At 43.8% G+C, this 13,840-nt stretch overlaps 1 protein-coding gene across 1 annotated transcript in view; it reads right to left on the bottom strand.

Moving 5' to 3' along the window:
• The window catches only part of LOC112221555 (piezo-type mechanosensitive ion channel component 2-like), a 32,513-nt gene that overhangs the window by 6,754 nt on the left and 11,919 nt on the right, over positions 1-13,840 (bottom strand). Inside the window, exons 15-38 of the mRNA XM_024383678.2 lie at positions 12,208-12,356; positions 11,626-11,793; positions 10,403-10,530; positions 10,054-10,226; positions 9,702-9,878; positions 9,412-9,564; positions 8,987-9,187; positions 8,639-8,843; positions 8,331-8,432; positions 5,261-5,426; positions 4,830-5,073; positions 4,385-4,481; positions 4,082-4,241; positions 3,862-3,951; positions 3,673-3,755; positions 3,572-3,580; positions 3,001-3,059; positions 2,744-2,864; positions 2,575-2,637; positions 2,298-2,464; positions 1,991-2,190; positions 1,610-1,771; positions 1,105-1,362; positions 719-977 (exon numbers count right to left, since the gene is read on the bottom strand). Coding sequence (XP_024239446.1) covers positions 719-977; positions 1,105-1,362; positions 1,610-1,771; positions 1,991-2,190; positions 2,298-2,464; positions 2,575-2,637; positions 2,744-2,864; positions 3,001-3,059; positions 3,572-3,580; positions 3,673-3,755; positions 3,862-3,951; positions 4,082-4,241; positions 4,385-4,481; positions 4,830-5,073; positions 5,261-5,426; positions 8,331-8,432; positions 8,639-8,843; positions 8,987-9,187; positions 9,412-9,564; positions 9,702-9,878; positions 10,054-10,226; positions 10,403-10,530; positions 11,626-11,793; positions 12,208-12,356 — 3,594 coding nt within the window. The remainder of the gene's footprint in view (positions 1-718; positions 978-1,104; positions 1,363-1,609; positions 1,772-1,990; positions 2,191-2,297; positions 2,465-2,574; positions 2,638-2,743; positions 2,865-3,000; positions 3,060-3,571; positions 3,581-3,672; positions 3,756-3,861; positions 3,952-4,081; positions 4,242-4,384; positions 4,482-4,829; positions 5,074-5,260; positions 5,427-8,330; positions 8,433-8,638; positions 8,844-8,986; positions 9,188-9,411; positions 9,565-9,701; positions 9,879-10,053; positions 10,227-10,402; positions 10,531-11,625; positions 11,794-12,207; positions 12,357-13,840) is intronic.

Below are 13,840 nucleotides of genomic sequence, written 5' to 3'. Positions count from 1 at the left end.
ACCCAGACTCGTCTGTCAGACTGCCAGATGGTGAAGCTTGATTCATCACTCCAGAGAACGTGTTTCCGCTGCAAGCTTTACACCACTCCAGCCGACGCTTGGCATTGCGCATGGTGATCTTAGGCTTGTCTGCGGCTGCTCGGCCATGGAAACCCATATGATGAAGCTCTCAACGAACAGTTCAAGTGCTGACATTGCTTCCAGAGGCAGTTTGGAACTTGGTAGTGAGTGTTGCAACCGAGGACAGACAATTTTTACACACAATGCGCTTCAGCACTCGGCGGTCCCATTCTGTGAGCTTGTGTGGCCTACCGCTTCGCAGCTGAGACATTGTATCTCTTAGACGTTTCCACTTCACAATAACAGCACTTGCAGTTAACTGGCACAGCTCTAGCAGGGCAGAAATTTGACTAACTGAGTTGTTGGAAAGGTGGCATCCTCTGACGGTGCCACATTGAAAGTCACTGGGTTCTTCAGTAAGGCCATTCTACCGCCAAATGTTTGTCTATGGAGATTGCATGGCTTTGTCCTCGATTTTATACACCTGTCAGCAACGATTTGGCTGAAATAGCCGAATCCACTCATTTGGAGAGGTGTTCACATACTTATGTATTTATAGTGTATATTATTTTTTATTAACCATCAATCTAAATAATCAATCAACCAGCCAACCAATCAATCAACATATCACTTCATTGGGGGTGCCTGCTGTGCGTACCTCTGTGTAGATGATGGCTGCCATCCAGAAGCGCTTGGTTGGGCGTGGCACAGACAGCATGGCCCAGAGGAAGATAAGGATGGGCAGGATCAGACTGAGCAGCGAGGCCGACACCATGTGATTCAGGATGATCACAAAGTAGCACAGCATCTCTGACTTAGACACCATGGTGTTGTACAGGGCAAACACCAGTCTCAGGTGTCTCGGGAGAGACTGGAAGAACTGATCAGACGCTTCAATTTCATCGTTCCCAAACATACTGCAATAGAGGAGAATCATAGTACGTGAGAAAAATTGATAAGGTACTGTGATACAACTGAATGGGTACACTTAACTATACCATGATTGTAACAAGAAAAACCAAGTCCCAATCTCCCATGACTGACTTGTTGAGCAGTAGCTCGCTGGCCGTGAGGTTCCTGGTCTCACTAAGAGGCCTGGAGGAGTCTGGGAAATCTTCGCTGTTCTCATCAAACTCCAGATAGTCCAGGGAGATGGATCCTGAAATCATCACAGCTTTTTCCCTCTCCTCCTCTTCTTCCTCCCTCCATTCCTCCTCCTCCATTCTATATTCCTCCTCCTCTTCTTCATATACATCCTCTCCTTCTTTACTGTCCTCCTTATTGGGAACAGTATCATCATGGCTGATGAAAAATGTAATTCAGAAAGAAAAATGGATATAAGATGGAGTCAAACAAACTATGAGTTTATAGAGGGGTATAGAAAGTTAGTAGATATGAAACCAAATATACAGCAAGTCAAATAAAATAAGAGTTTATTTGTTGAGGAGGAGCTGGAAAAACGGCCACCTTCTCCATTGGCGCCATCTTGAATAATGGTTTACGGTATACAGAGCAAAGGAAACCATAAGTGCATAAGTGTCACCATCACCTTAGTGGAGGGTCTTCAGTGTCAAATGAGTCAAGGTCCAGGTTGGTAGTTTTCAGTAGTTTCCGTCTGAGTTGGTCGGCAGCGGCCTGGAGTATAGGAGGGTCATCCAGCTCATCCAGAGTGGGCTGACGAGACCCAAGCAGGGTCTCATCCGTCATGCAGCTAAGACATGATGACAGGGAAACATGTTGACCATCCTGGTCCTATGAAGCCATTCATAAAGCCTCCATAAAGAGGTTATAATGCAGAATAGCATAATAGTAGAAATACTCAATAATACATTTCAAACTGATCGGTTCTGTATAATACATGCAGCCTGCTAATGGAATAGGTAACCAATTTCACAAATGAATGAATCAAGACTCTGTAGGTGATGCTGACCTGGACAAGCTGCTACCCCAGGAGATTTTGGAGTGGGTGTGTTTCAACGTGGAGTAACCTCGTGCTGATGACGGCACAGGTGGAGGGGAGGAGACAGGGGGAACTATGTCTTCCTGGTCTTCCAGGGAGGCCAGGGTGTTCTGTCTGGACATCCAGTTCTCATAGAAGCGCTTCACGCTCTCCTGTGACACCTCTTTCCCCTGTAAAAGGAACATTTTGTTTTTGTCAACACTGCAGGGTGGACATAACTTAAAACAGGGTTTTACAAGTGAAATGACGTATCCTCTGTGGATGAATGTTACTTCACCTTCTTCTGTTGCTGGCCTAGAAGAGCCCTTTCAAAACGTAGCACTTTGGAGATGTCCAGACCATCTTTGCAGAAGGAGTTCAGGCCCACAGTGAGGTCATCCAGAAGGGACAGGATAAACACCCATAAAAACTTGAGCGAGTCGATAATCCTCTGAAATATATTTTCTGTGAGAAGACAGAAACATTGTATGTAACATAAGTTAGTGGCAGTACACGGACTTCTAGAGTTATTCTACTGTATATCCATGAAGGGTCTGTTGAGGTGGAATGTTGACCTTTCTCCTCCACTTCATTTTCCTCTTCCAACTCATCCTCACTAGACTCGTCCCTCTCAATGCCTTGGAACAGACAATTAAAATCATGATGACACAAAACAACACATTAGATATTCTGTCTCTATGACAGAATTATGCAAACAGTCCCATACAAACCAGACCCTCTTACCTTGCTGTCTCTGCAGCTGTCTCTTTGCCCTCCTCTTCTCCTCTTTTTTCATCTTCGACTCTTCTTTTCTGTGCAAATTTAAGGCTGCTTTGGAGCTTGTGACCCATGCCTCATAGGCTAACTGTGGAGAAAGGAGGCACATTCAACAACGTACCCTAACACTATTTTACAACTCCTTGTAGTTTGTCTTCTTTGTCCCTCACCTGAAAAGCAGATTTCTTCTTTGTTAGTGTCTCTTCCTCTTTCTTTTCCTGGACTTCCTCCTCTTCCTCTTCACTGTCACTCTCAAATAGATGGTAGCCACAGTTGTTTTCAACTGGAGGAAAGACAGAAGTGTGAAACAACAAAGACATGAACTCCTGCTCATTCTACTTTATACTATTGCAGTATGTGAACTGTTTTGATCACTTAAAATTCCTTGAGTTTGAATTTAAAAAAGACAATTCATAAGGAGATTAAATGAAAAAGTTTGAACCATATCCCCCTATTGAAGTTCTGTTTGTAACTGAACAAATCTGAATCTTATTACTTAGGTCTATGGAACACTTACCACCAGGCCGTGAAACCCATGGTCTCCACCATTTCTCCTGATCATTCTCTGCCTTCTCAATTTCACCTGGAAAACATATTCCCCCATTCATCCCATCCCTCCATCATAAATGTATCCTTTCATTCAGTGAGACTGAGAAGAATAATGAGTTGAGTCTCCCCCACCTTAGAATGTAAAGCAATTTGAGCAGTTTTAATAGTCTAGTGCTATTGAATCTAATATTAAAGCTGGAGGTAAACATTGCCCCTAACCACAGAGCTAGGATCAAACTATCTTACCTCCCAATTCTAGTAGGGGTAAATACAAATATGAGAGTATATGTTTAAGAACGGACCCTTCGTCAGTGGTTATGGACAACTTCTAGCTCCATGACGCTCACCCTTTGGCACTATATCAGTAGGGGGCGCTGCTACGTCTCCTTGGCCAGGCTTACTCTTCTGTTTGGATTTGATCTTCTCCATCCTAGAGGAAGGGTTCAACACAGTGAATTAAAACAATGCAACAATAGCAAACCCCTTTGACTGAACACTAGATGAGAACAAACAAGCTGCTGTGGCATAAGTCTTACTGCTTCTTCAGCGTCTCCACAGACTTCTTCTCCATCTCCAGTCTTGCAGCAACCAGTTTCTTCACTTTGGCTTCAAAGAGCTCAGCACCCCTTGAAATATGAAAGAAAAACAACCTATGTGGTCATACATTCAGCTGGTCCATTCAATAGATTAATAAACCGTCATCTCAAAACTTTACTGGTAAGGAAGTGGTCAGGTCAGCAACTAGATCATTCTAACCTGGAGGCCAGGATCTTGGAGGCCTTGAGATCAGACACCACATACAGGAAGTAGTAGCTGAGGAAAACCCTCCTCTGAGCCAGGAGCACGGTGAAGCAGATCGCATCCCACACGATGCCCGCCTCCCCCTCCGGCAGCTCACACTCATCATCAGGAGCAGCTGGGGAACACACACATATACACATATGTAAGCACACACGCAGGTGTGCACGTAGCTAAACACACACAGACACAGATAGAACAGGCTACATAAATGCTCAACAACACACACAGTGTGTTAATGTGATTATCAGTCACACTTACGGAGATCATAGCCTTTGATTGTACAGACCATGCTGAAGGCCTGAATTAGCCAGCAACCATTCTTCAACAGGCTGTCCAGATAAGCACATGAGCCAAGCTGTGGACACACATACAGCAAGACAGATAGCTCAGAGGAGACAGAAGACGGGACATGAGACACTGATAGTCAGTAAGTGGAGCTGTTACATTAGCATCAAAGAATGAAGACTAGATTAGTGCAGTAACACAGAACAGGCTGTTAGCATTGATGAGTGATTAAAACCAACTGTGTTATTAGCATAATACAATGTGGTACACATAGTATATGAATGAAAAATCCCTTTTAAGCAATGAGGATAGACTAGGTTTGAGGATAGGCTAGGTTTGAGGATAGGCTAGGTTTGAGGATAGGCTAGGTTTGAGGATAGGCTAGCTGAGACAGTGAGTTATTAGCTGGCTAACATACAGATAGCAGGTTCTTCATGCCGATGACAAAACAGGTGTAACCAATGAGCCAGTCCCAGAGCCTGAGGATGTATCGTACAGGCTCCATGAGCAGGCTGCCCCCGAACAGCATGAAGTAGAAGCAGGCTAGCAGGTAGCCCAGGCAGAAGATGTTAATGCGGGTGGTGCCTGTGATGAAGATGAGGCACAGCACCAGCCAGAAGAAGTAGCTGAACACAAACACCTTGACCATGTCCAGGTAGGACCTGAGGGAAGGAGAGACATCCATATTACCAATTGAGTAGGTGCAGGAGTTTTTCTATACCATGTAACCAGACTGGGAAAAACTCTGGGCCGTAGTTGTAGGCTGTAAGTTGTTTCATGAAAACTATAAAAGAGTCGTCTAAAGCACTTACAGGTCTGCGGCCACGCTAGCTTAGAGAGTCCACTGACCTGCAGTGGAGGAAGTTGTTGACAGGGATGTACTGGTTGAAGGAGCGTGGGTCCAAGCTGCGGCTGATCTCCACGTTCTCCCCGCCCATAAGGCGCACCGCTGCACGGTTCTCCTCCTCAAACACCTTCCACTGCAGCGATGAGCACATGAGCAGGAGGTGGTCGTCTGGACACGCAGAAAAACAGAATGGCTGCCTTGATCACTTACACTACATGACCAAAAGTATGTGGAAAACTTGCCCGTCAAACATCTCATTCCAAAATCATGCGCAATAATATGGAGTTGGTCCTTCCTTTGCTGCTATAACAGCCTCCACTCTTTTGGGAAGGCTTTCCACTAGATGTTGGAACATTGCTACGAAGACTTGTTTCAATTCAGCCACGAGCATTAGTGAGGTCGGGCACTGATGTTGGGCGATTAGGCCTGGCCAGTTCAAATTCATCCCAATTCGTTCGAATTCATCCCAAAGGTGTTCGATAGGGTTGAGGTCAGGGTTCTGTGCAGGCCAGTCAAGTTCTTCCACACCGATCTTGACAAACCATTTCTGTATGGACCTCACTTTGTGCATTGTCATGCTGAAACAGAAAAAGGCCTTCCCCAAACTATTGCCACAAAGTTGGAAGCGCAGAATCGTATACAATGTATGCTCTAGCGTTAAGATTTCCCTTCACTGGATCTAAGGGGCCTAGCCCAAACTCTGAAAAACAGCTGCAGACCATTATTCCTCCTCCACCAAACTTTGGGCAGGTAGCGTTTTCCTGGCATCTGCCAAATCCAAATTCGTCAATCAGACTGCCAGATGATGAAGCGTGCTTCATCACTACAGAGAACTCGTTTCCACTGCTCCAGAGTCCAATGGCAGTGAACTTTGCACCACTCCAGCTGACGATTACATTGCTCATGGTGATCTTAGGCTTGTCTGCGGCTGCTCGGCCATGGAAGCCCCTTTCATGAAGCTCCCGATGAACAGTTATTGTGCTGACATTGCTTCCAGAGGCAGATTGTAACTCGGTAGTGAGTGTTGCAACTGAGGACAGACAATTTTTTGATGCACTATGCACTCGCCGGTCCCGTTCTGTGATCTTGTTGTTCTTAGACATTTCCACTTCACAATAACAGCACTTACAGTTGACCGGGGCAGAAATTTACGAACTGACTTGTTGAAAAGTGGCATCCTATGACGGTGCCAAGTTGAAAGTCACAGAGCTCTTCAGTAAGGCCATTCTACTGCCAATGTTTGTCTATGGAGATTGCATGGCTGTCAGCAACGGGTCTGGCTCAAATAGCCGAAACCAGTAATATATATATAGTGTATGTAGGAGATACACATTGATGTTGTATGAATGGATTTACATTACACACTATATACAGGGCATTCGGAATGTATTCAGACCACTTGAGTTGCTTTTGTTACCTTTACAGCCTTATTCTAAAATGTACTAAATTGTTGTTTTTTTCTCACCAATCTACACACAATACCCCAAAATGACAAAGCAAAAACAGGTTTGTAGAATTTTTTGCAAATTAATAAAAAATTAAAACTGTACTATCACATTTACATAAGTTTTCAGACCCTTTACTCAGTACTTTGTTGAATCACATTTTGGCAGCGATTACAGCCTTGAGTCTTCTTGAGTATGATGCTACAAGATTGGCACACCTGTTATTGGGGAGTTTATCCCATTCTTCTCTGCAGATCCTCTCAAGCTCTGTCAGGTTGGAGGTGGAGCGCTGCTGCACAGCTATTTTTAGGTCTTTCAGGTCTCTCAGGTAAGTCTGGTTCTGGCTGGACCACTCAAGGACATTCAGAGACTTGTCCCGAAGCCACTCCTGCATTGTTTTGGCAAGTGTGCTTAGGGTTGTTGTCCTATTGGAAGGTGAACCTTCGCCCCAGTCTGAGGTCCTGAGTGCTCTGGAGCAGATTTTCATCAAGGATCTCTATGTACTTTGCACCTTTCATCTTTCCCTTGATCCTGACTAGTCTCCCAGTCCCTGCTGCTGAACAACATCCCCACAGCATGATGCTGCCACCACCATTTATTTAACCTTTATTTAAGTCAGTTAAGAACAGTTAAGATGCTTGGCATTCAGGACAAAGAGTTCAATCTTGGTTTCATCAGACCAGAGAATCTTGTTTCTCATGGTCTGAGAGTCCTTTAGGTGCGTTTTGGCAAACTCCAAGCGGGCTGTCATGTGCCTTTTACTGAGGAGTGGCTTCCGTCTGGCCACCCTACCATAAAGGCCTGATTGGTGGAGTGGTACAGAGATGGTTGTCTATCTGGAAGGTTCTCCCATCTCCATCAGGATCTTGGTCACCTCCTTGACCAAGGCCCTTCTCCCCTGCTCAGTTTGGCCGGATGGCCAGCTCTAGGAAGAGTCTTGGTGGTTCCAATCTTCTTTCATTTAAGAATGATGGAGGCCACTGTGTTCTTGGGGACCTTCAATGCTGCAGACATTTTTTGATACCCTTCCCCAGATCTGTTCCTCGACACAATCCTGTCTCGGAGCTCTACGGACAATTCCTTCCACCTCATGGCTTGTTTTTTTTCTCTGATATGCACTGTCAACTGTGGGACCTTACCTGTATATAGACAAGTATGTGCCTTTCCAAATCATGTCCACTCAATTGAATTTACCACAGGTGGACTCCAATCAAGTTGTAGAAACATCTCAAGGATGATCAAAGGAAACAGGATGCACCTGAGCTCAATTTAGAGTCTCATAGCAAGGGTCTGAATACTTATGTAAATAAATTTTTGTTTTTTATTTGTAATACATTTGCTGAAATAAAAATAAACTGTTTTCGCTTTGTTATTATGGGGTATGGTGTGTAGATTGATCAGGACTTTTTTTTATTGAATCCATTTTAAAATAAGGCTGTAACGTAACAACGTGTGGAGAAATGGAAGGGGACTGAATACTTTCCAAATGCACTGTATAGTAGACAATGGCCTGAATCCTTGAGATATGCATTCATACTTTCATGTAAATCAAGAAAGATTGTCAATAGGAGATTTCCCCCAAATTACTGAAATTGGAAATTGCTGGAATGAAGACAGAGAGACTCACAGAAAATGAAGTAAGGGGCAGGACGCATGGCGAAGTCAGGCAGATAAAGCCACTTGATGAGGTTGGAGGTCAGGGCCTGACTGGAGGTCCTCCAAGGATAATCTGACAGATAGAGGAGAAAATTAAGAAAGCAGTGATAGAAACTATTTACTATTCTATCACAGGGTAACTGCACATGTTTTTAATGGCAGTAATTCTAGAATGAGGCCTATGTAATATGCAATCGTGTGACTCAAATCCTAATCACACATCAATTATGGTGTAGTTACTACTGTAGTACATTGTAATCTCCAGATATCTCTCCTTACCGACACAGAGAGCGGGAGGGATGCCGATACAGAGCAGGTACTGCAGCACCATGAGTCCTGCAGTGAAGCAGCAGTACTTAGGCCACACCTCCCCTATGGCCTTCCTGCGTCGTCGTGACAGAACAGCCATCAGAGCACAGGAGTGCAGCAGCGCATAGAAATCCATCCGTTGGCCAATCACATTCACCGCCACCACAAAGCACACCTGAGGGACAGGAAGACCATCTCAAAGAGCTATGCAACCAATGTGACATGATGATCCTTCAAAATGAAAACATATAGATTAATAGCACAAAATCTCAAATGGAAGCTACAGTAAAAGAGCTATATTGGTTGTAGCTACTCTACCTCCAGGCCAAACTTGTAGAAGAAGTAGTTGATGAAGTACTTGATGCAGGGCAGGATACCTTGGTCCAGGTGCTGGCGTGTGATGCCTTGGAAGATGATGCTGAAAGTGGGGACCTTGAGGTCATTGTGGAGGCGATAGTAGAGCTGGTGTCTATGGACCGTCACCTCAAACACCAGCAGCCCCAGCACCATCAGGTGGTTCTGACATCAAAGAAAAACACAACCAAAGAACACTCAGACGATAGAACCACAGATTAATGAAGCTACCACACTAATAATAGGATATTAATTTATATGTACCATACTTACCATTATGTATTAATCTGTTATTAAAATGCATACATCTCAATATCTCTCTTTCAATGGTTTTCATGGCATCAATATTACTAAATAACCACAGACACTGAGTGAAAAGCTTGTCTTACCCTGAGACAGGGCAGGATCCTGTCTTCACACTTGCGCAGCTCTCCACACCATATGGCTGGGTCAACAGGCTTCACATAAAGCACAGACCTCCTCAGCAGCTCTGCCATGTTCCCCTCCAGCTCCAGCCCTGTCCCATTAACTGACACCAGGCTCTGCACAAACAGAGATGCACAAACAGAGATGCATACTACTGTAAATGTAGATAGTCACACACACACACATACATAAATAAATAATTAATTTTCAGTATTTGGTCAGTGTTTTGCATTCTAGCGGTAAGTGAACTCACAGTGGTACAGTTGGAGGAGTACTCCAGAGGTTTGATGACCTTGAGCTGGTACAGCATCTTACACACCACCATGACACAGGCCCAGACTGAGGACACACTGGAGGCGATGGGGCGGAGCCGGGGGAAGGGCAGGGCAAAGGCCCACAGTACCAGAAACAGGAAGTTCATCAGAGACACCTTGGGCAAAGGAACGCAAAGCATGAAAGCACATGTTTAGTGCAGACCCCCTACACAGCATTTGTGGTGAAATCAGTGCAGTGAAAATGCAGTAGATGCACTATAAAATGTACTCTAAATGGGGTCAAGGTACAATGACAACATGGAGTTTCAGGGTCACATAAAGACATCTGACCTCTTGCAGGGACACCCAGATAATGCCGGTAGAAACGATCTTGAGGCTGTGGAGCTCCAGCAGCCTCCAACTTATCTCTTGAGCCCGCTGGAAGACAGCCAGAGCCTGGAGCAGCAGCAGGCCAGCCCGGTCCACCATCAATCCCCACTGGGTCAGACGCTCCTCTGGGGCGCCTAGCGGGCACAACAAGGACAGCAGACTCAGGGTCAGATAAAAGATGTGATATGCTGTGCTCGATTTCACAGACTGTTCTGTTTATGTAGCATATTTGTTTGTATTGTCTATGTGCTGTTAAAATTAGCTTACTTCTGGTACAGTGAATTAGAATCTGAATCTCAGTGGCACACACCTGTTCCCTCCCGGTCCTCCTCAGATTTCTTCTCTGATGAGGCAGACAGTCCATCACTGTCCAACGTGTGCTGACTCCCCACACGTCCTGACTCCTCACTCATCTGCTTTCTCTGCTCCTTCGCCATCCTAGCAGGGAGACGGTAGGCAAGTCATATAATAATTAATACACTATATACAGTACATACGGTATAACAATGATACAATACATGCAAAGGAAGGAAATGTAAAGGAAAAATACATTTAAAGAAAGGAAATGTACGGAAAAATGTACCGTTTCTGTAACTTTTCAATGTTTTCTTTAATTCTGATGAAAGATACAAATCAGTTAAACATTGTACTTAGAGGGCTAACATTCTTTTAAATTATCTGAAAAATATTACGTTACCATTTTTAAGAAATTGTAATGGACTGATGGAATGAAATGATATCACCCAAATATATTTTTGCAAGACATTATCAAAGCATGAGCTTGACTCCTTTTTTTATACTTTACGTTTGCCCAACTAAGGGTGTTTAAGATTTCTGAAACACTGGGCAAACCACGGTGTGTGAAGCATGCCATTCACAGAGACAGAAATGCAGCTCTTACATGTCAGCTATCACATTGACTGATTTTCTCAGCTCTTCCTCTCTGGATGAAGAGAGATGGACAGAATAGATGACACACAATGTAGAGATGAGTGGAGAATGACAGCATGATTTTCCAAAGAAATAAACATAATTGGAGCAATCAGATCATTACATTAATTTACTCCGTTTTCAATTTTTAGATTTATACTGATAACGCCATTGTACATCTTTTTTTAATTAAAGGACCAGCGTAGTCAAAAAATTAGTTAATAGACGAAAGAGCTTGTTTTCTGTTTTCCCTCCCCATTTATTGCTTGAGAAATTGTTCTTTGCTAAAATATATTTCGTTATTAAATATATTTCCACAATATGAGGTTGGAATAATGTGAAATTGTGAAAATTATGATAATGCCCATTTAGTGTAAGAGCTGTTTGAGGTTGGAATAATACCGTGAAATTGTGAAAATTATGATAATGCCCATTTAGTGTAAGAGCTGTTTGAGAAGACCACCTGAAATTTCAACCTGTTTTGGTGGGAAGTTAGAACAGCCCTAATTACATTGGTAACCATGGTATTTTGGCCATATACCATACCCCACGGGTCTTATTGCTTAAGTATCCCAGGGGTTGTGATCAGGTTAGCTGTCCCACCTGGTTTGTCCCTGGCGGACAGGTATGTTGTCCAGGTTGGTGAGCTCCAGGAAGTCCTGGTTGAAATAGTGCAGCTGCAGGATGCAGGCCAATAGGAAGGCTGCAGGGAGGAGGATCCGAGCAAACAGCTCCACAGTGTCGTACTGCTCCAACCCCAGATCACGGAGACTAGAGGACAGAGGACAGGGACAGGGACAGGGACAGGGACAGCACTGAGCACATAACGTCTACCAGTGGTGTTAACGGTTCTAATGAAATGACATCAGACACATGGGAACCATATGTTTGATGGATTTTATACCATTCCACTGATTCTGCTCCAGCCATTACCAAGAGCCCGTGCTCCCCAATTAAGGTGCCAGCAACCTCCTGGGATGCCTACAGTATGTTATTAGTCATGGATCATCAGGGAGACTTTCAGACACAGGGTACAAGATATGTGGAATTTCTGGCCAATGAATGACTCAATTAATCAATTATCACTGTAGCACTTTAAAGTCTTGGGGTGACTACAACAATATGGAGGCATAATAAGCACTGTGAATGTATACTGTTGGCCACAGTGCCACCATACACACTCACCCTTCTTCGGACATGCCCATGATCTGTCTGAACAGGCCAGACACGGTCTTAAACTGGTACATGTAGATGGCTATCAGGACGACCATGGAGTAGCCCACCACCACCGCCCAAAAGTACTTTAGCACTCGCCTCCACACGTCATAACGGATCTGAGGAACGGTAACATCGATACCATAATAATCAAGGTCAAATCACTCTACAAATACTAATGACAGGGAGCAATGTTATTTTATAAAGATCATTCAAGCACTCTGATTTCCCTCAATTACGACACACATTTCATGACAACAGGTGTCCACAAAATAAGTTGTCTTTTCAAACCCATTTATCATCGCAGTCTTTGAGAGAAACACTCTTTTCACACCACTTCGATACGGCTACACTCTTAGAATAAAGGGTTATTTGCGGGGGGATAGGGTTCTACCAAGAACTGTTTTGATCTGAAGAACCCTTTTAAGAAGACAAGGGTTCTTTGTAAGGCAAAGGGTTCTACTTAAAACCTTTAATAGGCTGACCACACCGCAAGTGTCGCGTGCACGAGCGTTGCAAAATAAATGTAGGAATCTATGTTATTCAATTATTGCACCCACACTGCTCGCGCGCGTCAACGAGCGTCTGCGTTGCCAAGGGTTAAAATAGAAATCATTCCTATTTCTGACGCAGATCACACTGCAAGTCCTGCCTCTCCCATCTCCTCATTGGTTTATAGAAGCAGGTACCCACGTGCCATCTCCTCATTGGTTATACCCACGTGGGTGATTGAAAGACGAGCTTTGTTGCCGGTCGTTGTGGTAATACTATGAAAGTTTAGATGCCAATCACCATATAAGTTCAAAGATGAAAAAGCCTGGAATGAGGAGAGATGACTAGAAACGATTCGGTTGACTGTTTTATGTGTGGATTAATTGTCGGAGTGGAGGACCTTGTGCATTTCAGGTAAAATAACAACTCAATGTTTATATCCTAGGACAAATTATCTAGCAACAGCAAGCTAGCTAAATAGGACAAATTAGATAGCAAGTGCAAGCTAGCTAAATAGGAGAAATGAACGTTAGCTAGCAGGTGCAAGCTAATATTACGAGCTAAATTGCCATACATGTTTAATACTTTTCGACCTGTCCCCAAATTAATGTAATTGGTTCAGAGTTTGTTTTGATATTTTAACCTGTGTGTCGTGATCGCGTTTGGTGTGGGGGGACAAAATAAATGTATGCATGATGGCGCACGCGCGCAGTTGGTTTGGGTTCCATGTTACACGGAACTGAATGCAGGTTGCAGGTAAGGATCCAAACCTTTTTATCCATCTTCGCATAAAATGACATACCCAAATCTAACTGTCTGTAGCTCAGGACCTGATGCAAGGATATGAATATTCTTGATACCATTTTAATAGAAACACTTTGAAGTTTGTGGAAATGTGAAGTTAATGTAGGAGAATATAACACACTAAATCTGGTGAAAGATAATACAAAGATCCTGTAGAGGTTAACAAAGGGACAAAGATCCTGTAGATGTTAACAATTTTTTAGCAGGTTAGGAAAACTTACGCATTAGGTTGGGAGAATTAACTTAGCAGGTTAGGAGAATTAGGTTAAGGCTAGGAAAAGGGTTAGGGTTAGCGAAAATGCTCTGC

Source organism: Oncorhynchus tshawytscha, linkage group LG22 (assembly GCF_018296145.1).
Source record: "Oncorhynchus tshawytscha isolate Ot180627B linkage group LG22, Otsh_v2.0, whole genome shotgun sequence".
Taxonomy (NCBI): Eukaryota; Metazoa; Chordata; class Actinopteri; order Salmoniformes; family Salmonidae; genus Oncorhynchus; species Oncorhynchus tshawytscha.
Note: the sequence above shows the minus strand (reverse complement) of the source record. Positions and strands in the feature narration are given on the sequence as shown.